The 24,944-nt window shown below is 40.0% G+C and overlaps 1 protein-coding gene across 1 annotated transcript in view; it reads right to left on the bottom strand.

Annotated features, from left to right (window-relative positions):
• Positions 1-1,698: 1,698 nt before the first annotated feature.
• WT1 (Wilms tumor 1) overlaps positions 1,699-24,944 on the bottom strand; it is a 46,048-nt gene continuing 22,802 nt past the window's right edge. The window contains exons 7-11 of the mRNA XM_010004267.1: positions 16,226-16,328; positions 14,747-14,897; positions 7,045-7,134; positions 5,266-5,349; positions 1,699-1,820 (exon numbers count right to left, since the gene is read on the bottom strand). Of these exons, the coding sequence (XP_010002569.1) occupies positions 1,699-1,820; positions 5,266-5,349; positions 7,045-7,134; positions 14,747-14,897; positions 16,226-16,328 (550 nt within the window). The remainder of the gene's footprint in view (positions 1,821-5,265; positions 5,350-7,044; positions 7,135-14,746; positions 14,898-16,225; positions 16,329-24,944) is intronic.

Below are 24,944 nucleotides of genomic sequence, written 5' to 3' on the forward strand. Positions count from 1 at the left end.
CTGCTGAACTGATTTAATCCACCCCAACTCTGAGTTAACTTTTCATAAAAGTCAGTCTATGACATCCTAATCTAAGAAGTTATCTGTGCTTATGGTTTCAGTGCAGTTCTACAGAAGGCCAGTGCTGCTATTTATAAACTGGGTTTCACTATTCTATTGAGGTCTCATACAAATCTTACAGGTTGAAAAAAAAAGGAATAGTTGGGTAAGAAGACGTACGATAGAAGCAACTGTTTTATAGCACAATATGAAACTTGACACTGGTTGCTGCTGCCAGTATGATTCCCAAGTGAGATGGATAAATTGTGGTCAGGACCTGGACAGGTTAACTAGTGGTCATCAGTGCTGGTGGTACCTTTATATACAAAAAAAAAAAAAAAAAAAAAAAAAGGATACTATTGGACAGGGCATTTGAAATTTAATACCAGACATGAAACAAGACATCTGTTGGACTCTCATTTGTTTCTCTTTGAATGGGCTTTAATTGAAAGCTCAGTGAAAAATGCAGGTTACATTCTTAGTGTTATCAATAGTTGGTAACAGCAACAACATCAGAACAGTGATGCATCTAATATTTATACACTTTGTAATTTTAGATGTCTAAGAGCAATACATTATCAGATATATATATACATACAATTTCAAGCAATTAGAAGTAAATAATAAACCCCTCCTCCCAAAACCCTGAAACAATATATTTCCTTACACTAATAATGTCTTTTTCACATATACTTGACAGAGTCTTTTTAAGTTACTTATCTTAAGAGTAATCTGTTAATGGAGATCCTGGACCAGCCCCATTAAAAGTTCAGTTTTAAGTTTATACAGCTTGCTAGCCACATAACCAGTGTGGCTTTACATTGTAAACAAATCCCAAATGTCTACAATGATTGGAATTAAGTTTTGTGTGAAGGAGATATATGAATCTCATGATAGAATAAATTTAAACCAATACATTAAAAAGAGAGAGAGACAAGGAAAGAGTTATTTGACAAACAAAACAGCTTGGGGGGATCAATAATGTGATTATCTAAAAAACAAGTTAACATCATGGTAAGATTCTTTTTTTTTCTGTACAGGAGGCTCTGATTCATCTAGCTTTAGCTGCTCTAGAAACACATTCTTTAAAAAAGGGTTTGATTTGTGAAATTCAAAAGCAGAGCTTCCAACTTTAAAAGCCTGCCCTTTGGCAGCACAAGTACAAAGTTTACCAAAAGTATCTCAGGTGATTGTTCCATCTCCTTTTGCGAGGAGAGCTGTGCTAGCAGTTAGAAACCTCAGCATATGTACAGATGCAGTAAGCATAAAGCTCACCTTCAGCAGGGAGGAATCACCCTACCCACTGCAGGACTTAAGCAGGTACAACAGTGTGTACCCAGAGAAGTTCAAGTGAAAATAAAACCAGAAAACTGGACGGGTGTGGAAGGTTAAGCATAGTTTATAGTAAACTTGAAATGGTGGCAATCTTGCTTACTTTGTAACAAAATGACAAGTAAAAATCTCTTGAATTTATTGGATAGGAACTCATGTAAGTCCAAATGGAAGACAAGGATGAGCAGAATCCTACAGTTTAGTTAACTTGTGTCAAGTGGGATGCGAAGACAGCCGCAGCTTTCTGACAGAGGTGACCGAAGAGGGCTGATAAAGTTTGCAGTAGCTCATAATGTCCCATCTGGTTTATTCACTTGTTTGAACTGTCTAAAGGGCCAACTGCAGTTTAGTCATGTTCCTCTGGTGCATGTTGTGATGACGAACTAATTCATCAGACCTGGCAAATTTTTTTTGACAGCTGGGCCACCGGCAACTGAAAGGCTTTTCACCTGTTAACAAAACACCCTGTTATTAACTGGGTATGACACTGCTATTTGTTTTCCTTCTGCAGGGTTGTGAGGAGCCAGGCAGAGCCCCCGTCAGGGAGAAAGGCATCCCAGGCTGTCCTGAGAGGATGTGGGAATCCCCTCAACTCCTACTCACATCAGCACTCAGTGCTTTCTTGCATCTTTCACAACTGATGTTCAACAACAGCCTTTCCCAAGGACATAGAACATTTTGCAGTGGTTCCTTCCTGAAGACAGGGCCTCGCTGAACACACGTTGCCATGTCTATGCTATTCTAAACTCTCCAATGAACTAGTTTAAAATAACACTGGCATTCACACAAGCTTCAGTCACACCCCGGACTGTGGTGCAGACATACTGTTGGTCACTGTGAAAATTGTCAGTGACATTTTAGAGCTTGACCTCGTGTCAAAGAGACCTTTTCCAGCTAGTTCAATGAATTTTGGCTGAAGGTCTTTGACATTGGTGAGCTTAAGTGAATATGGGAGAAACAACACAAGTTCAGCATGAAGTCTGCTGAACCAGACTGAATGTTTCCCACTATTTTCTAAATAAAGTAGATTTACATCTATAAGAGATGTTAAAGGCTCAAAATATTCTGTATTTCTAACATTCCCATCATATTCACTAAAAACAATCCCAAGCAAAGCACATTCAATTTGAACAAGAAATGCCATCACCTTTTAACAGTTTCATGTGGTCTCTCAATTTTCTACAATGTTTAAGTGGAATTTCAGGCTGCGATCCTGATGCTGCAAGAATGCTGGTGGAATGCTTTCATTAGCTCAGCCCAGTGCCCAGTGACTCATGTTTCATTTAGACTTGCATTTTCTTTTTTTTTTCCCCCCCCAAAAAAATAGATGCAATATTTTTAATTGGGTTCAGCTCTGTTACTGGGCACTTCAGGGCTGTCTACACACCATGTACTCTCCAACTCAAGACACACCAGCGTTGTACAAGCTCGCTCTGCCATCTTCCTTCTCTTCTTTGCCTCATACTTTGTGCATTTCAGAAACTAAATTCAGGCCAAAGGGGATCTGAGATTGGCACAAATACACATTTCTGTTTGCAGAATCCTGTGCAATATATGTAAGGGGGGGTGGTTATAACATACTTTATCCACTTACATGCTGGCAAAAGCATCATCTATCTCACATGAGTGTGTGAAACAGTATGGGCAAAACTGCTCTGGTTAGAGCTACTAAGAAAACCCACAGACTGTACAAAGTGGTCTTCTTTCATCTCAGCAAAATTAGCAAAACCATTCTGTGAACCAACATGAGTTCTCTATTACTGGCCAGTTTTTCACTGAATTGTAAAAAATAGTAAAAGCATCACAGTTTTGCTGTTCCACAAGCAATTCTGGTTGTCCTCTTGCAAGAGAGGGCAGCAATCTCTATTAGTTCCAAGCTGGTCACAAATTACTTTGTACAGCTTCACTCTACAGATATGAGAAATCATGTTTGCATTTGAAAAAAAAAAAAAAAAAAAAAAGAGAGAGAGATCTGGCATTTTCCTTTCATTCATTTTTTTCCTTTTTACAGCAAAGATTGCTGTTGAAGTAAAACTGTTTGTGGAGACAAAAAGCCCTGATTTTGTAGCTTAACAGTGTGGCAGCTGACTTAAAATAAAGATGGAATTAGGTGGAAGTTACCTCTGCTTTGTTTAATCAAGATTTAACATGGAGTAAGATAACTTGAGCTGGTTGTTTTGTTGCAAAATTTACGGGGTACAAGAAAGAAAGGGAAATGAAGCTACAGGACAAACTGGAGACAAAAAATCCCCACCCACCACTCAGGCTCATTCCTCTCAGTATATGTGTATTTTACAGCCACCGGAACATGACACATCCAAAACCGCCGACAGGAGCAACATGACAGCAGCAAACAGCTGGGCTGCAGAGTCCACACAGGACCCAAGCCAGTGGCAGGCAGCAAGTCCATGCCAAGGTCTGTCCTATGAGGATATCACTGCTGAAGAGTGAGGCTGCTTCCAGCCATGAGGGCAGTGTGGGCTGGGATCACATGGAGCAAGGACGAGCTAGAACAGGGAGAATGAGTTTCACCCGAAAAAAAGAGAGCGAGTTCCTCACTGATTTAGCCAGTCTGGAATAAAAAATGTCTGAAGTCATGAAAGTAATGAATTAGCACATCAGTTGGCAGTGAAATGTGATGGGGATGTAGTTTATCCTGACTTGCTTGCATGTGACAACCACTTGCCATTTGGTCTCTACCTGAACGTTACCTCTTGCTGCTTAAGAAAATATCTTCCTTCATGCAAAAACACAGACACAGGCCCTGCAGCTCAGCATGAGACTCTGGGAGAACCCAGGAACACAGCCATGCCCCTTACCATCTGCAGACTGCAAGTGCAGACATGGCCACTACTTGAAGAATTCATTTGGCCACTGCCACATAAAATGCCATTATTCTCAAGTGAATAATTCATTTTATTAAAATTTCTGTTGTATTTCTGGAAGTCTTAAACCTGTGTTTTTATGGTCCAGAAGAGAAAAAAGAATCCTTAGTTGGGAGAAAAAGATTTTCAGGCTCCTTGTTCATCTGTACAGAGACTAAATTTAAAAGGTTAACACCAGTACAGAAATCACTGTAACACCTAAAAACATGTCAAAGTGCTCAGTAAACAATTGCTCATTAAAAATACTGCATACATGCTGAAAGGGAACAGAACATGTCAATTCACAGGAATTTTTCTAAAACTTAAAATACTGAGGTTGCTGCAGTTGCTCCTTAATGGTGTTTACATTTACATGAGGTCAGAACAGACTAAAATGGCCTCCTATTTTTTCCCCTGTATTTATATGAAATACTATGGTTTCTACAAAAAGATCCCTGAATATTTGAGTAAGCTTTTACTTTAGTGTCTGTCAATGTGAGTCTGCAAAAGGCACTCCTTTTATCTTCTGGAGAGATTACAGTACAAGCAGCAACAGCAAGAGCTTTGCCGTGCTATCCTGCATTAGGCTCAACTGACACTTGGGAGAAGCATGAGTAAGCGTGAATACTTTAGATTACAGACCCTAGGCTGAAGCTAGAATTAAAATTTCTATCTTGTAGGGTTTTATTCAGTAAAGTCAGTAGATCAACTTGACATCTGTGAGCTAAAACCATGATGTTCGTTTCACAATAGCTGACAAAATATATTTTGCCAAGCTGAAATTTCTTTAAGGATGAAGAAAGAAAGCACAGGTTCCAAAATCATCTAAATCTCTTTTGTGAAAATGGACTGTGACACTTGGGGAACGTAGTCACACTGAAAAATCAGCACACTGAAATTATTTCTGTTGTTTTGAATATTTAACTCTGGTTAAGAAATTTTCTTAATCATGTCATTTACAATAACATTGATTTAAACTTTAAAAATAATGAAATATAAATGTGAAGAAAAGTTTACGCACTTGTTTTACCTGTATGAGTCCTGGTATGAGTCTTCAGGTGATCAGATCTAGAGAACTTTCTCTGACAGGTTTTACACTGGAAGGGCTTCACACCTGAAAAGACAGAAGTCTATTCTTACAACCCAACACTATTTGGAAGGGTGAATAAAATCAGCTATTTCTGAATTTTCAAAAGCCTGGATTTTTTGGTCCTAGTGACTGTAACTGCCTCTCCCAGCTTCATGCCCACACAGTGCATAACATCACTCATCAGGCTGCCATCCCTCTCTAACCTCCTCTTCCAGTGTCTGGGTCTGGAGCACCCAAACAGCACCATCATAAACAAGCACCCACTTCACTGTTGGGTCAGGGAGGATCTGCAAACTTTGTTAATTCTGATCCTGTGGCTTGGCACTGTTTGTAACACCTATGAGCAAACAGGACATAAGAAGAACAGAGGTACAGAGGTGTATTTTTGTATATTCCAAATATTATTAACTTCCTTTACACTTCTGCTACTATTTACTTTACACACTACACACAAGCCTCGGGAACTGCTTAACACAGATATCTATGTTCTAGCATGCGGTTGCTAAAGATGGATCATCCTAACAGACTTTTACCACCAGCTTTCAGAGTCACCTCCTACATCTCTCAGTAACACCATTTAAGTGGGACAGAACATCTTCAGCAAGAAAAGCAGTAGGCAGACATCAACCACTGCAGAATGAGTACATTAGTTGTCAGGCCAGTCCCTGAGAGATAGGAAGACCTAACTGCCATTTCTTGCTGTGGCTCAGTCACCCTTTCTCATGTTCCATGTAGAGTGCCCTCATGGTTCCACTCCCAGCCAGGAGGCTAGAATCATCACCAGCTCCTCTTCTCCAACTTTGGGAAGGGCAGCTGTCTCCCCTGTCAATCTAATTGAGACCTCCAAGTACTCCAAGTACCAATGGGCTGTCTTCATATTTGCAGAAAATGGTGTATGTGCAAAAAACAACTTGCTGAATTTGGACTGAACTCACAAGTAGTTTTGGCTATCTCAGAACATTTCACCCAAGAAATTATTCACTGAGAAAGACACTAGCTTAGCTAGGACCTAGATCCATCCGTGCCTGCTGCTGCCCTCTCCACTACATGTGAATTGCTATGCATTTTCCAGACTGCCTGTGCAACCCAACCAGCCAGATCTTTGATATCTCTCTCTTTACTAGTCCTAGAATCCTTCTTTAGTTGACAGAATTCAATAAAGTCTCAAATCTAAGCTGAAGTAGTTTGCAGAATTAGGGTCTTCAGCGTTATAGCTGGTGTGGCTTTTGCTTCTCCACCTCTGGTTTCCACATATAAATGCACAGTAGTCCCACCAGCCTTTCAGGTTATGCTCAGGCAGTGTTCACCTACTAGCATTGCCACACAAACACCACAAAACCAACCACAGCATTTATCAGGTTAATCACTGGCAACTTTTTTCTTGCAGAACTATTTGGTTTTTAAAATAATAATTTCCCTATACTGGCTATACAGTATAGAGCAAAGAGTTTCATTAAGAAAGCTGTTTCAAAAAGATGGGAGCAGGATTTAAGTGTCACCTATTAGAGCCATAGTTCTATAAACCTATAGTGCTGAAATGCCAAAAAACAGACTCAGCTGCAGTTCTCTCCTAGAGCTAACTTCAAGAATATGGCACTAAAGGTATAATGCAAAAGCAGACACAGCAGCAGAACAACACAATTTTAGAAGGGCAATTTATGGATCTCAATTCACACACAAAGATGAACTGCAATGAGCAGAGTTGTCTCATCAACAAACCTGTGTGTCGTCTTTGGTGCCGTTTGAGTTGGTCTGAACGAGAAAATCTCCGTTCACAGTCCTTAAAATCACACTGATAAGGTTTTTCACCTGTAAAGGACCAACAGTTTATCAGGAAATGTGGCTAAATGAGGACAGATGTCAATCAGGAGATGAAACATGTCACACTAAAAGACTCCTCTCCTGTCTAAAGCTACATAGTGGTACACCAAGACTCATTTGCTATAAAAACACCCAACTGTGCTGGAATCCAGGGAGGAAAGGCTGGCATAATTCCACTGCACTGACACTGATATTGAACCTGCTTCTTCTGAAAAATAGCCCATTAGGTTAAAAAGCTACAAAACAAAATTCAGGTTGCATAACGTTTTTAAATTGTTTTCTGCTGGAAAAGAACAGAAATTTCATTTTATATTTCTCAAAAAAAAAACCCAACAACCCAAAACATATTAAGTCCTTTCCTCCTATTTCATTAATATCTAATTTGCAGAAGTTGCAATTTGCTCTAAATTGTATTTGAAGCAAAAATTAAACCAATGGCATCCCTGTAGGTGGTAATTTTAACCATACTAAATGGATTAAAATAAAATTAAGTGCAAATTTCAGCCACAGAAAAATACATTCTTCCCCAAAACACAAATTATGTTACTTCCATACAGCACCATTAAATAGAAATTTTCCTGTAGCTGCACATCTCCCACAGGCAAGCCTATGAGTTATGGAAAAGTCTCCTCCACCTCCCATGCAGTTTAGAAGAGATCCTCGGGATGGGTTTTCTTAGGGATGAAAAGTGAGATTCTGACTTGTCAAAAAATGAAGGACCTTCAAGCAACCTTCTCAAATGAACATGTTTTTCAATGCAAAAGGCTTCACCAGCTACATAAACATGCAAAAAGAAATGCAGCAGTCAAGGAGCTTGAGGAAAGAAGGAAATACCACTGGCATGTAGCATGTCACAGAGTCAGTGAAATTTGGCCAGCACAAAACTATCCTAATCCTTCTGCTGTTAAAGAAGGAGCTGTATGAACTTTCAGATCCAATTCACATCTAATCTAAGGTCCCTTTTGCACAGCACTGGAATCCTGCAAGAGCCTCGGATACAATTACATTTATATATAAAGTCTGTATAAAGAACCACAGCCCTACACAAAGGCCTTAGCACAAGAATTAACATCTTCTCACTGCAAAGCTGAGAGAATCCTGGGTTTTATCTGGAAGGGACACAAGAGACCAGCTGGGACCTGCTTTGTCTACAGTGCAAAGCTGAGATAAAAGACAAAGGTCCAGTAGGAAGGAACTAAAGAAAAACAGCAGCTGAAGTGGGCAGTGAGTTTAATTTCTCTTGGTCTGTTTTAAACATACACAACTTTTTAAAATCTTCAATGCAAACATCTGGATTTCTGATTTTATTATGATGGGGAAATTTTATTATGATCAGATATTTTGATGAAGAAAAGGTGTATCTCGGGATACCACTGCAAACTAGTCTAATCTAAAGCCTTCTGATCTAGCTGACACACTATCAGTAGCATATTGAGGAGAACATTCCAAATCCACACCAGTGTAGCTAAGATCAAAATTTTACAAAAACAACTAAATCTGCAAGAACAAGCTAACTTCCTGTGACAGTCACCCAGAGGAGTTTAATGATTCTCAAACCTAGGTGTGGACAATTTCCATGTCTGCTGTGCTTAATTTATTAGCGTAAGGGATTAAAGTTGCCACAGGTGTTTGAAATAGTTCCATACACTTTGACCGCAAGGACTCCCTGGGGGGTGCCTGCTTTTCAGAAACCACTTACTTCCAAGGAATTCAGCTCTTTGGCAGATTTAAGAGGGGGAATGTCAGCAGAGCAGAATGCAGTGACAGGATGACTGTCTGCTAATTGCAATATAAATGCAGAAGATGGTTAAGGAGGTATTTGAATAAAACAGTATAGTGGGTCAGATGGAATGACCATGAAAGCATTTCTTTAAATACTCTGAAATATAATCTTGATTAAACTAACAACCAATTTAACCAATTAAAGGAATCAATCCAAGATGCTTGCACAGAGATACACTGACACTGCACAGAAAACAAAAAGCAAGCAAGCAAGCAAAGAGGCACAATATTGGGACAGAAATTCTGATTTCCCTTTCCTTCTCCATCTTCCATGCCAGCCAAGCCAAGCAAAATGCCTGCAAATGCCAACTGTGACATACCTGTTCACTCCCCTCAGTTTCATCAGAACAGGACAACGGAAATGGTCCCAATTATAAAAGGTCTGTTAGTACTTCATTAAATCACTGTACCAAGAGGGGTTACAGCAGTATCTAGTTTCTTCAAGCCTATTACAGCTTCTCCAGTAAAAGGCAAAAGTCTCTAAATGCATGAAAAATACCTCAAAATGCTGTCACCTTCCTATGTGACTATATGTAATTTAAAAACAAAACAGGAGATGAAGTTTCACCAGTCCTTCCCTGTGACCTGGAGACTTCCATGATTGTTCACCTTTCATTACTGAAAGAGGGCACGCAAAAGAAACGCTACACTTGGTGCATAATAATATAGTCAAGAGGACAGAGGGAATAGCAGTTATTTAATATTCAGGAAAATATTTAGAAAAAATAAAGCTCAAAAATCAGAGTAACAATTTTGAATTGCACACATTACAATAAATACTCCTAATAAAATAAACCTATTTGCTTGAAAAGAATTAACTTAAACTAGAGGGAGCATGCACATTTTCTCTGGAGCAAATTCATTTGCCCAGATGTACAGGAAAACAGAAACTCCTGCTGCTGGAGCAATTGCACAAAATATTCATCAGCATTGCATTTCATAAAGGAGTGATGCAAGAGCAAAAGAAAACCTGAAGAGAGGAGGCTGATTTTGAAAGCAGAGACTGCAAGTCTGAATGAGAATCTGAAGGCCTGTCTGTAATCCCTTCACTCACTTAAATCCTTTTTCTTGTGTACCCACTTAATCACAACCACATAATCGCAACTTTACCTCGCTAATATAACCTTTTACCCAACATAGTTTGCTTTACCAAACCTAGATAAAAAATATGTCTATTTAGTAGTGAGCTTTTATAGGCAATGGTTCCTGTCATCTTTACTCTGAAGTTCAGGTGTGAGATGTCATGACTGTTTTGAAACTGATCTCGTATTTTAAATAGAGAAGTATTCTTATTTTATTTCATAGAAATGAAAGCCTAAAGCAGCCCATGCTTGGTGAGGCCAAAGGTCCAGCCAGCCCAGCTGTGTCCCACCACGGCTCACAGAAGATGCCTGCAGGAAAGCAGAAGATAGCCAGGATGCAGCAAGACTTTCCTGGACACTCTCTGAGCAACCAGCAGCTCATGAGTTAGCAATTTTCTGAGCCAAAGGTGGCTTTCTAGTTAACACTTGTTAATTAAATTTCTTCCCATTAATTTGTGCAGTTATTTCTTGAATCCATGTTAGTGTTCAGCTTCCACAGCTTTCTGTGAATGGTATTCCAGAGCTTAAGTATGAAGGTCAGTACTTCCAAGCAACAGTAATGCAAGAGTGCTATCCTAGAACTTCCCACGTGGGACTCATAAGAGGAGAGAGCCTGTGCAGTTCCCAGCTCAGGCACAACTACACCCACCTACCACTTTCTCATCTCTGTGTATACAGGACATAGCTCTGTCTTTCCAAGCTGTTGTAATGATGAACTGTGCTAATGACTGTAAGGCATTTAGCAGCACAGTGGCACATGCCATGGTAAAAAGGGTATTTGCCTTTGCCAAAGGGAAGAAATCATAGCTAGATTAGCAGTTATTAGGCTGCATTACTTAAATCCATTTGAGCCTCAGAAATTCATCACCAGGAGCCAAGTGCCCTACCACATACAGGACAACTCTCCTGAGTTAGAGATTCTCACACTTCATTGTACAATCTCATACCTGCAGTTGAGCATATTCAGGCTGAAGAATGTCCCTAGCAAATAGGCAGAGGGTATTTTCTCTGCAAAGATGCTCAGCTTTCTCTTAGGATAAATCAAGTTCTCCCAATGTGTGGCAGTGAACCCAAAAGGTGTCTGGCAAGAATGCAATGTAACCACCATAAATTAAATTTATGGAGGTCTAGACATCAATTTGTTTCTGCAGACAATTCTCTGAAGCCTGCCACAGGATGACAACTCACATTAATTGCTGTACTGTTGAAAAGCTAGTTGTATGTCTGCATTTCCTTTCGAAGGCCTATTTGCTGCAGCAAAGTACACCAAGATAAGAAAAAGAGCTTTTTTAGCTGTACAAGTTTCAATAAAGCCATTGTTAACAATGGATAAGCAGTCTTGGAGGGTACAAAATGTCAACATACTTTCAGCTAAGGCTATGTTGAAACATTGGTAAAAACTGATTACAGAATCCAATTTAGTGTTTCAGGGCCCTGCTCAATTTTGCAATACTGCAACTGGTGAAGAATGGAAGATCTGATGAGTTAGTCCTCTGTATCTACTATAGAAAGAAAAAAGATAACGAACAGCCAGCATTATTCTGCAAAGATACGATCTGCTGGTTAAGTATTACCTATCTGTAACAGCTTGTTTTCAAATAATATCTTCATAATTTTCAAAATTGACCTACCATTACACTAAGAAATGTGGAAGAGCTTCAAACCCATGAGTGAATCCAGAGCCACCTTAGAGAAGGACTAGTCAAATTTTCTGTTGGCTTTAGAGACATATACCACACACAAGCAAATTTTCTTTCACTTGAGCTGGTATCTCCTGACTGTAGACTGGCTGGTCAGGATTACTCCCCATCAAAACACTGAAGTAGAAGAAGAGGCACACCCCTTTGTTTAGAAAGATTATTAGGTGTTATGTTTACCCATTACTTTCTGACTAATATGCTAATCCCACCAAACCAAATTTCTGTACCTAACAGAGAACTCAAATAGGGGTTTGGAGTTCACTGAATTACAAACTGAACAATGATCAGACAGCCACATAATTATCAACATAAGCCAATAGCCTCACTCTAGTCCTACCAGTCCCTTAAGATACCCCCCCTAACACATAAAACCAAGCAGGTGGAGAAAAGAATAAAGGTGCAGAGAAGTGTGAACTGTAGTTACCATAACAGTTATCACCAAGACACACACAGTCTTCACAGTGATGACTTATCTGCCCTTGGAGATAAATGGCTTCCCAATTTTGCATTTGACAATCAGCTGCTCCACAAGCATTAGAGACAAATTAGGGTTAGACAGAGAAAGACATGAAGTTACAAAGGAGGCTGGAAATGGATTTGTTTTACAACAGTTGGTTCAAATGCTCAGGACTCCTGAAGAGTATGGGACTGAAAAACACCATTATAGACACCAAGTCAAGACTCTCCACCACACCAAGTAGCCAAAAATTTTATTGATTCAGAAGTGTTTGCAGACTATCCAGTACTAGACAGTTTAGTTCAACAAGCACTCTCAAAAACTACGACTAACAGGCAACAGAAGGAGACAAGAAATGAAGGGCATCATGTTCTAAGCCTGTTCAGCAGCTGGGAATTAGGTAAGTAATGTTTCAGGCCAAAAATCACAGGAAATTGCTAGTATCCATACAACAGGCTGAGGACAAAAACCTGCCAGCCTGGTAAAGGGGAGAACTCCTTTCTGATCCTAAAGCTGAATGCATCAACCAGGCTTCTTATTCAAGCAATCCTCATACCAGCAGTGCACTATCCCTTGTTTTGTCCCTCTAGCTGCAACGAACCTTAAAAACTTCCACAGTCTCATCAATGGCAACATTTGTATCAGCAAAAACAAGTTACAGGAATCACGAAGGCAACGTGCAAGGGTTTGAGAAATAAATGTTTTGTTTTCAACATGCAAAATACAATGGCAGAAAATCTGGGCCCACCTGCACAGAAGAGGTGTTTGGAGTGAAAAACCCCACAATTTTTCTTCTACCCTGTTCCACTATCACATAAACCAAAGGAAAAGGAATGAGCATGCATGACCTCAAAAACAATGGGAGAGGTCTCCCTAGGGATGTTAGATGGCCATGGTTCTATGCCCTGTGTCTTCTGGGGCTTTTGTGGCTCTACATGCCTAGATTATATGTCATAAAATGCTGGAAGTCTTCTCCAGTCAAGGAAAACAAAAAAGATATAAGCTGAAGTGCTTGTGATGCATCCAGAAATAATATTGCAAAAGCCAAGCAACCAAGTGGAATAAAACACAGGACCAGAACAAACAAATTATGACCATTAAAAAACAGAGTAAATCATTTTAGGAATGAAAGAAATAATGATTACAAGAAATAATAATTATAAGAAAAATTCAGAACTGTTTAGGCATACTTAAGAAAAATACCACAGTTAATGGATCTCAAAAGATGTCCAAATTTTCTTCTGTTTCAAATTTATTGACAGAAAATAGAACAGAATTTCTGTAGACTTTCAGCTCGAAAGACTAAATGCCAGTTAAAATCTAAATTATTTTGAACATGAAGATGTTGATCTTAATATTTGGTGACTTTTCTATTGGGAAATTAAAAATGCTTTGTTAGGTTCTTTTCTCACCAACAAGTATTTTACACAATTAACTAAGGTCACCACATGGTTTCCAAAAGAAAAGAGTTTGCAACTATTTCTGATGAAATGTCAGGCAATCTGCAGTATGGACTGCCTTCCTGTTGTGTCTCATCCCTTCAACCTTCCATCATATTAATGGTTAACAGGTTTTATCCACAGGTTCTAGATTAGCACAGAAAGAACTGTACAAATAACAGTATGATAGGCAATCAAAAAATGCATAGGGAGCATATCTAAAGGTATATCATAATTTTACATTTCCAACAGTATAAATCTTCCAATAGGGGCAATAATTCTGTTTTCTCTTTGACAAGGTGCCATAGGGCATTTGATTTGTACATTTTGAGATACAACTTACATTGCCTGAACTAAGAGAGAATCCAGATCTTAGCCCACAAATGATGAGGCTCAATTATTCACAGCAAGATTCCATAGCAAAGCAGCTAATTTGCTGATGTCTGACTCCACTCCCAACCAGAAAAGGCTCACACAGGAGGACAAGAGGATGCTAAATGCCTAGGTTCCTATTGCAGATGAAACTTAATAGCTAACAACAGTTAGGATTTGAAGCAAGCTCTGGTGCTCCCAAATGATGAAAAAGAAGAAAAGAAAAAAAAAAAAAAAGGAAGAAAAAAGAAGAAGACAACTCACAGCCCTGAATGATGCCCTGCAACAGTAAGAGCAGGAGGGAGGTGACCTACTCGCTGTCACTGCTGCTCTGGGGTTTTCTTTACTTGATTCAGAGAGTCTTCTGCATCCAAAAGAGGGATTGGCCAGAAAACAGAGCCCACACACACCCTCTGACAGATTCTCACTGCCCCTCACCTGGCAGATCAAAAAAAAAAAAAAAAGGAAGAAAAAAGAAGAAGACAACTCACAGCCCTGAATGATGCCCTGCAACAGTAAGAGCAGGAGGGAGGTGACCTACTCGCTGTCACTGCTGCTCTGGGGTTTTCTTTACTTGATTCAGAGAGTCTTCTGCATCCAAAAGAGGGATTGGCCAGAAAACAGAGCCCACACACACCCTCTGACAGATTCTCACTGCCCCTCACCTGGCAGATCCATTCTTGCACCTTTTGCTATTTTAAAACCACCCCACCCACTCTGCTGTCCAGCACTGCAACCTGCTTTATCCCAGTCCATGCTGAGCCTCACCAGTGTGTTTCCTGCTGTGCATCTGTAGATGGGACAGCTTGAAGTATCTCTTGTTGCAGCCAGGGTAGGCACACATGAAGGGACGTTTTTCATTTGTCTCACTTGCTGATCGGACAATGGTCGGAGCTACTCCTGGCACCCGCCGGACGTCCTGCAATGACACAGACTTGCTAATGCAACGAGCACGTTCTCGAGCTTCTGCTTAACATATTCAAAGAGAAACAAACAAGAGATGCCAGGACAAAGAGATACTGAAAGATATTATTATGCTGCCAACAGGCAACTTCATTTCATTCTACATTCACAAAGTGCAATCTTAGTGTAACTTTGTTCTTTGCGGAGTATTAACATGATTTGAAGTGAAATACAGTGAACTCTACTTAATAAATTGTCTCACCTATATTTATATGCAAGATTAAATGGGCCACATTCTGACCTCATGTATAATCCTGGAAGAACAGTCATTGGCATATGAAGTAGTTTTAGGCTTATACCAGTGTAAGAGATAACAGCAAGAGCCAGAGTAGCATCCTCTTTATTTTAAATACTCACACGAAGTTAAAAGACAGGGAAATGAACTTACTGGGTTAATACACATGGTAAAAAATAAAACAAGAAAGCCTGCCTAGGTGGAGCTGGTGAATAGTTCAGCCTTAATGTATTTTGGCTACTGTCACAATGTTCCATCAAAGATGATCTTCTCCTTCTGGGATAATTAGCTTCCTTAAACATTGTCTACCGCTTATTTTTATTCACTCTATAAAATCTGGCTCACGAGCCTGTTTCTGAGAGCTTGCCACTGAGTAATGACTTGTTAAACTATACAGAAAAGGAAAAGGAGAAAAGATGCTATCTAAAAGCACTGGTGTATGTTGACAACACAGAGCAACACAGAAGAGAAAAATATTATGTAATGACTTTGCCATCAGTTTTAAGAAGGTGTATCTTTTACAGTGGTATTTCTTGATGACATGACTGTTTCAGAAAGGGAGGAAATTAACTCCCATGAATGGTAAGTTCCTTTCAAATATTCACTAATTACTTAGTCATTAGGAAACAAACACTACATTTTGTTTTAAAGAAGTATGTTAGAACTAGTGAAGTTTCAGAAATCCCTAAAAGCAAAATGTCATCCAATACTTTCTTATACGCAGTTATCAGATCTAGTCCATTGAACTACAGAAGCCTCACGTGGCCGAAGTGCTTGGAGCTAGAAGTCAGAAGCTAGATTTTGGGCCTAGGCAGCTAGTAATGACTATTGCATTGCAGATATACTTTACAAGAAGAAATAAACTATTTTAAGTGATTGTATCTGAAAGAACACTTAAATTGTGCTTCAGTGAAGTCAGGACACTTCTTGTTAACACAGGGAAACCACAAATCAAGGACATATTTATAAATACCAGTGAGGTAGTAAATAAACATTTTAAACAGGCATCAATTGTCTCTTCCCTATGAAGAATGCCCTACTATACTCACTTGTATGCCTCTAAAAACTCCATGGGTGTGTATTCTGTATTGGGCCCCACAGCTGTATAACATGGGAGCACTGTGGTTCTCATTTTCATATCCTGCTGTATGGCTGTAAATAAAGAGGGGAATAATGGAAACATGAAATATTTTTCAGTACTCAGCTCCATATGAGAGGTTTCATTTCATAAGCAGAGCTCGCTTTTACAGCCATGACATCCAAGTTCAAATGAAATTCACCAAAGAAAGCCTGCTCTGCCTTTGTATGGATCTGCTCCTACTGATTCAATGCATGGACTCCATACATACATTTATTAGTACCCATTAAGACAGCCCAGAAAAAGAACTCTGATGTATTTCCACAAAGATTTTAGGTAAGAGGCAAAAATCCACATAGCAGCATGGCTGTGTCATGTGCACATGTACACGTTATTTATCAGTTAAATGTGGGGCTGGCTATTGCTAATATCTTTTGGAATGAGCAAAATGCCTCAAGTTTCACATTAAGTGCAGTGGATTTTTGTCAGCACCTCATGACTCAGATATTACCAGATACTACCAAGAAAGTGATGACATTTATAAGAATAGCAGTCATGTACTCATAAACAGAGATTACAAATCAGTGTCCAAAGTCTTTATCCCACATATCAGCTTGCAGGATGCGCTACAAATTAACCCTTTTATAAAAATAAAATTTAAAAAAAACACAAACCAGCCTATCCCTACTAGGTATAAATGTTCAACATTCTTCATGCAGCATCATCACAATGTTTTTTTTAATTTGTAACCTCTGTTGTGTTTTGGGGGTGTCACAAGCATAGGTTTATCTAATGACGTTCTTCACAATCCTATGTCCTCCTGTTCAGAATACTAGGGAACATTGCTGTGGTTCCTGTTTGCAACCTTCTTAATGCCAACATTATGTAAATAAATTTTTTTTTTATTTATTTTTAAAGAAGTATGTTACATGAGTGTGTACAGTGCCACATGTATCAATACACACTGGCAACAGTAAGTGCTCATGTTTTACACTGCACCAGAAATTAGAAAGCCCAGAACAAAGCCCAAGGGCACACAGCTAGGGACAAAGATGGATACATAGGATGTTATCCCAGACTTTGCCAAATGCTTGCAATAGTAATTTGAAGGGGTCCCTGAGGCCCAGACTCTCATTTCACTGGTCCTTCCTTTCTCTTCACTCAAAGTTCATGTGCAGCATAGAATTACAAGGAAGTTTTAAGCCTCTTAAGTGATTTGCAGAAGAGCCAGTGGAACTGGCATGTGGGAGATGTCTACATGGCTTGTGAGCCTCACTGCACAGGAGGGGAGCAGTACTTGTGAACAGCTCTAACTGCAGCCCAGGGGTCACATTCCTCATTGTTTGTCCCCATAGTGGCTTCCAGGCTGCCACCTGGCAGACATGCTCCTTTAGATCAAATCCTTTGCTGCTTAAAATACTACTTTCAAATCCTGGCTCTACCTGGCCAGTCAAATCAAAGGTTGTACCTTTTAGGAAGGTTTGCTCTGTTTATTTCAATTTTAACTAATAAACGGGTGGCCATTAAGGAATAACTTACAGGGTGGTGGCAATAAATTATCTCTGATCTGTAGTATTATCTGTAATGACAGAAAAAGGAAAATGCCACTATCTAATTTAAATGGATTAAACTCTTCTCTAAATACACATCAACTAAACAGGGTCTGCTCTCTTGCTCAAGAATTTTGCTCCTTAATACAAACAACAAATTAATTTGCTCAATTCAGATTCCCCACTAACTGTATTTTCCTCTCTGTTGAAAGGCAGCAAGTCCTTAGATGTTAAAAAAAAAAAAAAGGTTGAAAAGCACCCAAGCCATGGTGATATCCATCTAATCACAAAGAGTGCATTTTAAAACATAAATTAAGTGAGAACTACCATTTATAAGGAGGACATTCTGCAGAAGCTTTTACAGATCTGTAATGTAGCAAATAGAGGGTAAATATGAACTTCAACATAAGTCACCCTGAGTAACCATGTAACCTCTCATTCATGCCTGTGGTAGCAACCTTATACATTACCACAAACAAGAGACAAAGCTAGATAAGAATTCCAAGGACAGAAACTTTGGAAGGAGGAACAGGTGTACACAGTAAAAGCTTATACCATAAAACAGCTTCACTTTCCCACCAAATTCACATGGTTTTCATCTTTCAGTGTTAACTGTTTTTCTAAAGACGAGTCACTTCTGAAATAATTCCAACCAGGAATACAAAGCAGAACAAAGACCAGGTCTGTGCCCTAAGGAACGGCTCTATGAATGGGAGGCATCCTCCAGATGATCTCCATCTCCAGTTTTATTGCACAGTTGGGAACCCTTCCTGAACATTCAGCTGTTCTCCTATTTCCTCCCAATATTTCTAGTTATACTTCACTAAAACTGTACATAGAACTGCAAAGCGCTGAAGATTAAAACCTATTTTCTGAACCTCTTGACCGATTCAATGCTAAGTAATGAACAGCCACCTGCTTAACCAGCTCCGTAGGAGAAACGCTTTCATAAGCAGTTCCCATTTTACATTGGCCACATTTCCATCAACACTGGCTGGTACTCAGCGTGGTCATATGGATGTTGACAGCAAAATGAGATTTCTCGCTTAAAATACTATCTATTCCCTATGAAGCACCACAGAACAATCTGACCTTCAGGGAGATTGAAATTAACAAGTGAACGTTCTTTCCAGTCAGTCAAGAAACTGGAATAGTGAGGGAAGAGCTTTCACAGATTGTCTCTACACTGCTTCTCTCTGAACTTCAGCCTTTACTCAGCAGCCACAGTAACTGCACTGGGAAATACTGTTTTCTTCTCCCAGCCTCTTGCTCAGTGCATCCCTGATGCCACACAACGTACACCACAGTTGTCTTGTTTCATATTGCTGCAATTTATATACTAAAATAAAAGAACTGATGGAAGAACCAATGTAAGTCTCCTAAATACATCACTGAAACTCAAACACCTGCTTTATTGCATAGAAGAGAAAATGAGCAGATGCAATCTCACACACATGAGCAATAACCAGCAGTACACTAACTAATGGAAATCTTAAAGAGGGTGAGAGATTCCTTCACTTTCATATTTTTTGGTCAGGCATTCTATTTAAGTAGACAAAGGGACAATGCCCCACACACTCAGGCCACAATATCTGTATGTATAATAACAAAAAATTATCCTGATAGATTCTCAGGGCTAGATAACAGCCCAGGTCTCCACTGAAGCACTGCAATGTGGACACTGAACGCCCCAGGTCCACTAACAAATATGCATTATCAATTCAAAAGAAGATGCATTAGAGATCATGCTGTGCTGTTCAGATGAACAGGGATAATCCAGGGGAGGTAAACACTGAAACTCTGGGGGAGACAGGCTTCTGGGAGCAGGCCCACATGTTCTCTCCCAGCAGGATGGGCTGCTCAGGCAACACCACAGCAGCCTGGAGAGCTGCCAGCAGAGCCGCTCACTGCCCTGCTGCAAGTGCACCGAGCAGAGCCAGGAGCACAGCCAAAGCTCCTCACTGTCTGCCCCTGCGCCAGGGGATGAGCAGCCCCCAGGAGAAACTCAGATAAGGCCAGGAGGATAATCAAGGGGCAAACAGCTGAAGTAACCAAACAATTCAAAACAAAACAAATGAAAAAATCCCACTAAGGCCAAGAGCTCCAGTAAGGAGAGGCACTAGACCAATCCCTTCACAAGTCTTAAAAGGACTCAGGAGCAAGCAAGGCCAGATGCAGCCACAACAGCCTGCCAGGATCCAACAGATACTTTTGTCCGAGCGAGGACTGAAGGATTTGGCCTCACTGTCTAGTTCTGCCTTTACTTATAAATACACAACTCTCTTTAAGTTCAGTGGGAACAGCACAAAAACAGATCCAGAGTATAAATATTTAGAATTCAAGTTAGTTGGTGAAAAAAGGACCCAGCATATTTTGTTCCCGGGTTCTAGGCAGCCAGAAACAGACCTGGAAACAGAGCCATAAAAACGTAACTCTAGATAACTGGGAAACAAAGACTGATACTTCTGCAACATAAAACGCTAAGCAAGCACTGTGTTGTATTTAGAAGCACTTGCATTTGCCATTAGCCCAGCAAATCCTTAACACTCGGAGAGTAGCTCTTTTAAAATGATTAATCTCGAAGTTGTACAGATTGTACAAAGATTAATAAAAATGAAGGTTTTACAGATGAGAATGTGTGATGAAAAACAGAGCAGCTTTTGAGAGTTGTATCAATCTAAGTGGTTATAAAAAAACTCATAAAAGATGACATTCTAATCTGAATATTTTAAAAAATAATCAAGCTGCAATTTCTCTCTCACACCATTTTTACTTTGTTAAGCTGAAATTGTCTGTCTAATGTATAAAGCAGTTACAACTTAATCTGAAGAGTTAAGCTTTTTATTATTATTATTTCATAAACCAAAAAAGGGAAGCTTTAGGGCATACTGAGGAGAGTTAGAAAATTTCAGATGAAACGTGAATACACATTGATTCATGAGATTCAGACTTGGAAGAATTAAAAAAAAAAGGCAGAAAGCAAGATTACATAAAACAGGCACCACATTAAGCTTCAATTTAATTGTGTTTCAATGCAGGAACAGGAATTTTAGGGTTTAGAAACAGAGCCAAAAATGAGGCAAAGTGAGGGTGTGGGCTAGTCCCGTTGATAACAGAACATAAAGGAAGAGAAGTAGAGTTAATTCCCTCTGCTAAAATATTTACCATCCTAGCACCCTGGGAAAAATGTGTTTGGAGACAGCAAAAAGATTCTGATTAGTTATATAGAAGATCATGTTTCTGCCTGTTTTTTGTCTAATACTATTACGGAGGGTGGAGTATAAAGCTGCATTTTTATCTGTACTTTCCAAGGCAAAGGAATATTTAAAAATGCGATTTTGCAGATTACAGCCCTTCTGCCATCTTCAATGAGAAAACCAGCTGGTTGATGAAAGGAAGGCACTGGATTTTCAGGGGAACCCTAGTCTCTCTGACTTCAATAGTCTTTGTTTGGTTTGGGTGTTTTTTTACCACTGACCTGAGTGGAATCAGGAGTTCACCCAACACTTCCCTTCAAAACGAAACCCTCAGCTATCAGTGGGAAAGGGGAAATTCAGTATCAGAGACAATAAGCCATTGTCCATTTCCAATTCACAGTGACTGCAGAACAGAATCCAAGTAGGAAATTTTGCACCTCCATATTTCACTAATAACACAACCACAGTTAAACAGAAAAACCTTTACAATTCACTTCTGCACAATGCAACTTTCCACTGTTCCACTGAACAGGGTTCTAGATGCAGTTTTAATAGCATTCTGTTATAGGTACACCCAACCTTCCTTCCAGTGAGCCTCAGCAAGCAGCAATATATACAAAATTCCATGGAATGTGCTGTTTAACACCCATCAAAACAAAAAGGGAAAAAAAAAACCAAACACAAATTCTGTCAGGTTATATACTCAATCTCAGGAGACTATTGGAAATACAGATCAAAACTTTTTACCCAAGCAGCTGAAGAGACAACTCTGCAATATTTCTGTTACATCTTGCTGTTGGGTGTGTGACCACACTTCTTCTCTACCATGCCATATCATTTCCTGCTTGGTATAAATCATTTCCATGTCACTTTTATACAAATCTCATCAAAATATCAAGGAGGGCTTTATAGTCATGAGGTCTGCCTCTGCAACACCACTAGGAAGGGAAGCAGCATTTTCTACATTGGACAAATAAGAAAGCAACACAAAAAATATTAAGGACAGAAACTGAGAGGAAAGGTGTCCACTAATGTGGGACACCTATTTTGAGATGTCTGGGGCCCGAGTTATCAGGGTGGTAAGCTTGGACTCACAAACTTTCCTGCAACAGTATAAATCTTATCTCAGCTGCTCCAAACAAACTACTACAAAATTAAGAACAAACCACCAGCAAATGGTCTGAAGAGATAAAATCCAGTCCCACAGTGATTGTCGCTGCCTTAACCATGAAGTTTTCCTTTCAGATCCTTGAAGCTGACAGTTTGTGTGACAACTCTCACAGACAACAAACCAGCCGTCCCTCTTGTCAACCTAAAGTTCAGAAGGTAACAAGTCCCTGGACAAACAGTCAACACATAATCAACACACTAGCTCACAAGGCAGCAAATGTGGACTGATCCTCCCTCACACGAGTTATGAGACCAACTTGAGCTCAATTTTTGGCATTCAGAACCTAAGTGAAAATCTACAACATAGATTCAAGTCACTTGGACTATATGGGTTCTTTAGTAGTGGGTTGGTTTCTTCTGCAGAGACAACTCCTTGCAGAGAGAAGCTTATTTTGGGCCATCAGACTTCCTTTTGGTTTGCCAGCAAGCAGAAACATCCAGAACTCAACTTTCAGTATCTACTGCATGTTCTGGAGTAGTCTGGCTTGCAGCCTTTCCTATCTGCTTCTCCATTTACACCTCTCTGCCCTTCCTCTACCAGTCTATTCCATTACCGTACTCTGCCAGAAGGCACCTCAGTCCAATTTTCATGTCTCTCCCCACCACTTAGCAATGTCTGGCCAGGCACTCTATTCCATACCTTTTACTGTCCATCTCTGCTTGACACCCAGGCTATGCCTTCCTCATTTCCCTAATGCTTACACCTACTGAAGGAACTCAAACACTAAAACGCACTAAAATTAAGAAACTTCTTGCCTTCAGCTCCAGTACCTTATGTTAAAATATCCAGGGAGGACAAAAATCAGGAAAAAAAAAAAAGGCTTCTAAGACTGAAGCAAGCTCTGAGCAGATAAAATCAGTAGATAGGTTAGCTGCCAGGCTCTTGCTTCTGATCACACAGGAACAGGACCGTTCACAGGCTTGCAACTCAAGGGGAATGATTTTCACAGCAACTGAAAAGGACACAGCTTTGGCCACCTGGCAGTATTCCTTGCCAAATGTCAAACTCTTAATCTGAAGTGAGGAGATTCTGGAGCTGATCAGTCAAGTATTGGCAAGAATGTAAACAGCTAAAACCAGAACGCTCTCAGATGTACCACTAGGTAACTCGAGCATAGAAGCTGCTAGCTAACTGTACCTGAATTGCATGGCAACAGCTTCACTTCAGTACATTAAATTCATGCTGACCAGGAACCCAGAGAGCAAGCTACTGAGCTGGTTTACTGTCAAGGATAAAGCGTGTAACCCCTAAGTTTTATATAACTGTAGAGTTCTCTAACAATTTGCAGAACTTACTGGCAATGTATTCTTCCTTCTTATAATGTACAAAAGCCTTGTCAAAGCCAGGAAGAAGTGCTGGGGAGAACTCAAGGCAAGGAGCTAAACAAGGACTGTCATCATTGGACAGAATCTAGAAGCTCCGTATTTCAACAGAAAGACTGATTCCAAAATACTTAAATTACAACTGCAAGATTGAGAAAAGCATCTGAAATACTAAACGCCTGGGAATCACTTATGAACAGTTCATATATTTTAAAGATGTAAATCTTGGGAAGAATACCTTATGTTCATGGCAACTGAGATTGGAGGTACTGTGTATTGTAACTCTCAGCCAGAAAAGACAGATAACTATTTTGGCTCATATTACCAGTGATGAGGCTATGTCTAGCACTGATTTTCCACAGATTCTACAATCTTGGCCTATACCAAAACTTTCAGCTTCATTTTACCATAGATCATTCATCTTGATTTCTTCCCCCCCCCCTTTCATGCATCCTAGGTCACATACTTTACGCTGCTAACAGTCTGACTCCTGGACAAGTAAAAAGCCATTTATTTTGTTCAGTACTCCTTTAATATTTCCATTGTGTCTTTTTTTTTTTTTTTTTCACTGAGTTCCCCAAAGAATAACCTCTTCCTTGCTTTAATAACTTGGACCTCAGTCAAGGTTGATGTGTTTCTTCATTTTGCAGGATATTTTCTTCAGAAGAGACAAAACAGTGTCTAATATTGCAAGCACTGATCTTTAAAGAGTACAATTTAAAGAGGAAATAAAAAACATTTATGGCAAATAAAAGTAGGAAATAAACTTTAAAAGACAATCAGCATCAAGGACACTGAACTGTACGCAACTGTAGGATTTGGGGATCTTCTTAACCAAGAGAGTTCCTTGACGGATGCCTCTAGGCTCAATTCTCCAGCTCATTCTGGTACAGTTGGTTTACTGTGCTACTATCTTTTCCCTGTCCAAGAGCCAGTGGTGAATGAGCAAGCAGCAGACCTCTAACATTTTCTTCCCTTCCCACGCTGCAGCACTGTACACAAAGGCCATCTTGAGCAAGGTTTTCACATTTATAGACAACTACACGAAAGCGAAGATCTGTGTGGGTTTTTCTAGGTTACTCCTGTTGACCATTTGCAACTGCACACGCTTGGACACCGAGAACGTGGCAAAGCAAGTTGGTGACACCTACCTTGAGCAGAGGACTTGTCACAGCCCATTATCTACTCAGAGCCGAGCGGGCAACCTTGGGCTTTCCCTTGGCTAAGACCAAAAGGTGGCTCATGTGCTCATGGCAGAGATCACAGCTGAAACATGGTGAAGTGACGGGATCACGCCCACCCAGCAGGTCTCACTCCTTCCTCACGCTCCCCTGGGTGCCCTGGAGCACAACCGACCCGCAGCACGACTACCAGAGGCACCGGGCACTGGCACCCAGAGCTTCGTGCCTCCTTCCTCCCCCCTTCTCCTCTCCCTGTTCCTCCCCAGGGC

This window comes from Chaetura pelagica, unplaced genomic scaffold (assembly GCF_000747805.2).
Source record: "Chaetura pelagica isolate M959 unplaced genomic scaffold, ChaPel_1.0 scaffold119, whole genome shotgun sequence".
NCBI classification, from domain to species: domain Eukaryota; kingdom Metazoa; phylum Chordata; class Aves; order Apodiformes; family Apodidae; genus Chaetura; species Chaetura pelagica.